General features: G+C 45.5%; 1 protein-coding gene across 1 annotated transcript; it reads right to left on the bottom strand.

Annotated features, from left to right (window-relative positions):
* Window positions 1–129: 129 nt before the first annotated feature.
* LOC121965915 (solute carrier family 13 member 5-like) lies at window positions 130–2,256 on the bottom strand. Its single transcript, XM_042516023.1, has 4 exons — window positions 2,134–2,256; window positions 1,866–2,027; window positions 1,101–1,238; window positions 130–1,020 (listed from the first exon to the last, which is right to left on the bottom strand). The coding sequence occupies exons 1-4, from the start codon at window positions 2,191–2,193 to the stop codon at window positions 892–894; spliced, it is 489 nt and encodes a 162-aa protein (XP_042371957.1). The 5' UTR covers window positions 2,194–2,256; the 3' UTR covers window positions 130–891.
* Between the last annotated feature and the right edge of the window lie 23 nt (window positions 2,257–2,279).

Below are 2,279 nucleotides of genomic sequence, written 5' to 3'. Positions count from 1 at the left end.
TAACTAATTTTAAGGTTATTTTCTGGAACTTTTTAATTTATTGCTGGCAAATTTTTGCACCTCATTGCCTTTTCGCCCGTGTTTTAGAAAGAAACTGGTTTCAAAGGGTTAAGTAGTTTGTTGTGACACTTTTTTTCTTTTAAAGATCAAATTTTATTAACACCAAATAAAACTGTTAGCAACAAGAAGGTAGAAAACTCTGATAGTTATGTCTGTACACATTCACACGCATGTTACCAAATATAAACATTTAAATAGAAAACAGCAGAAAACACAGAATATTTCATAATTACTAAACATGATTATTTCAGGTGTTCCCTGATCAGAGGAGTCGCTGACCTGAAGTCAGTTTCCCCAAAAAACAACAGGAGATGAAGCCACCACCAAAGAGCTTTTCAAGGTTTTGCTGAACGTTTGGTGGAAGTTTTGTTTTTAGGTGTGACGTTCACACCGAACACGAAAATCATTCTCATGCTGTGCGTAAACGTCCTCTGGAGTATTATTGGATATTTCATCCTAATTAGGCTTCAGTTTTGCGCCATTAATACAAATATGTCAGAGTTTATTTACAGAGTTTTTATTTGAAGGAGGCGTTTCTTTGAGACGGACGTTTATTTCTGATTGTCTCCGTTTTTTCTCGATGTTATTTGAGTACGAGCTTCTGTTTTCGTTGACGTTCAGCGGAGCGTAGAGACTCTGACGGCCGAATCTTTGGGAAACTGACTCCACATCAGGGAGACGGTCCGAACATCAGGACGATGTTTGTGAAGGCTCAGAACCGGCAGCAGTCACACGCCGCCTTCAGTACGAAATACAAACGAAAACTTGAATCCCTGTTCGAGGCGCCGAGCGATGAACCTGAAAAAAAAGACGAGGCAGTCGGTTGTTGCTCTACACCGGAGACGTGGCGTTTGCCCACGGAGGGAACGAGTCCAGGCCGAAGATGACGCGACCCCAGCTGTTGATGGCGAGACTGATGCAGCCGATCCCGATGACGTTCATCACCACGCCAGCTTTGGCCTGCAGGGGGCGCCAAAAACACAAAGGTCATTACGGCTTCATGAACGTTTTTACACGTCCTCAAAAAACACGAAACTCACCATGTCGGACACTTTGAGTAAACCGGAGGAGAAGGCGATGGCGTTTGGGGGCGTGGCCACCGGCAGCATGAAGGCGAATGAGGCGCTGAGGGTGCAGGGGATCATCACGTACAGAGGGTTCAGGTTTATGGACTGGGACTGAACCAGGACACAGAACAACAGCTTCAGATGAAACAGGAAAACATGAAACGGACGCAAAATTCACCAAATTTCAGTCACAATTTAAACTTCCTGTGGAGACGTTTCACATGAAGCCCAACTGTGGCCCAAAAGCAGTGATATTCAACTTATGGCCCGTGGGCCAAATCTGGCCCCTGATAGGGTGCCTGGTGGCCCCCAACCATTTTCTAATTGACAGTAAAAATAAAGTGATTCATACTAAGAATTGTTTTTGTCCTTTAAGTATCCTGGAAAAAAATCCTGGAAAATCCTGAAATCCTAAAAATGTCCCAAAATACCAGAAATGTTCTAAAACTCAGTAAATGTCCTACAATCCTAGAAATGCTCTAAATTCCTACAATCATCCTAAAATACTAAAAATGTCCTAAAATACTACAAAACGTCCCCAAGCAAAGCAAGTTGAGTGTCCTTTGTCTAAGGGCCTAATTCTTTCAGTTTTTAACAGGCTTTTATTCTGAAACATCAGCAGGAAGTCCTTCACAGTGATAAAAAAAGACAAAGCCTCGGCTGACCCCACCGTCTCTACGACCACCGGCCGTTACCACGTGAACATACTGTGTGTATAATGTGTGTATGTGTCGTTACCATGGAGGCCAGGATGGGTAGGAAGAGCGTTGCCGTGGCGACGTTGCTGGCACACTCGGTGAAGGTGGCGACGAGGAGGCAGAGGACGATGGCGATGGCCCAGGGAGGGATGGAGTGTAACGGTGTCATCTGAGTGCCGAGCCAACGGGACAGACCGGACTCCTGACAACACACACACACACACACACACACACACAGTTTAAACTGTCCTCAGTTTGTAAAAATGTCCTCTCTGTCCACAGTGTCTCTCTGGAGACGATGAACTCACCTCGCTGCCTTTGGCGAGGGCGAAGCCTCCTCCCAGCAGCAGGACGATGTTCCACGGCATCTTCCTCTGAGTCACCTGCCAGGTGAGCAGAGCGGGGGCGGGGCCTCGTGACACTGCCGACTCTGATTGGATAAAATAAATATTTT

The sequence above is a fragment of the Plectropomus leopardus genome, unplaced genomic scaffold (assembly GCF_008729295.1).
Source record: "Plectropomus leopardus isolate mb unplaced genomic scaffold, YSFRI_Pleo_2.0 unplaced_scaffold22307, whole genome shotgun sequence".
NCBI lineage: Eukaryota > Metazoa > Chordata > Actinopteri > Perciformes > Serranidae > Plectropomus > Plectropomus leopardus.
Note: the sequence above shows the minus strand (reverse complement) of the source record. Positions and strands in the feature narration are given on the sequence as shown.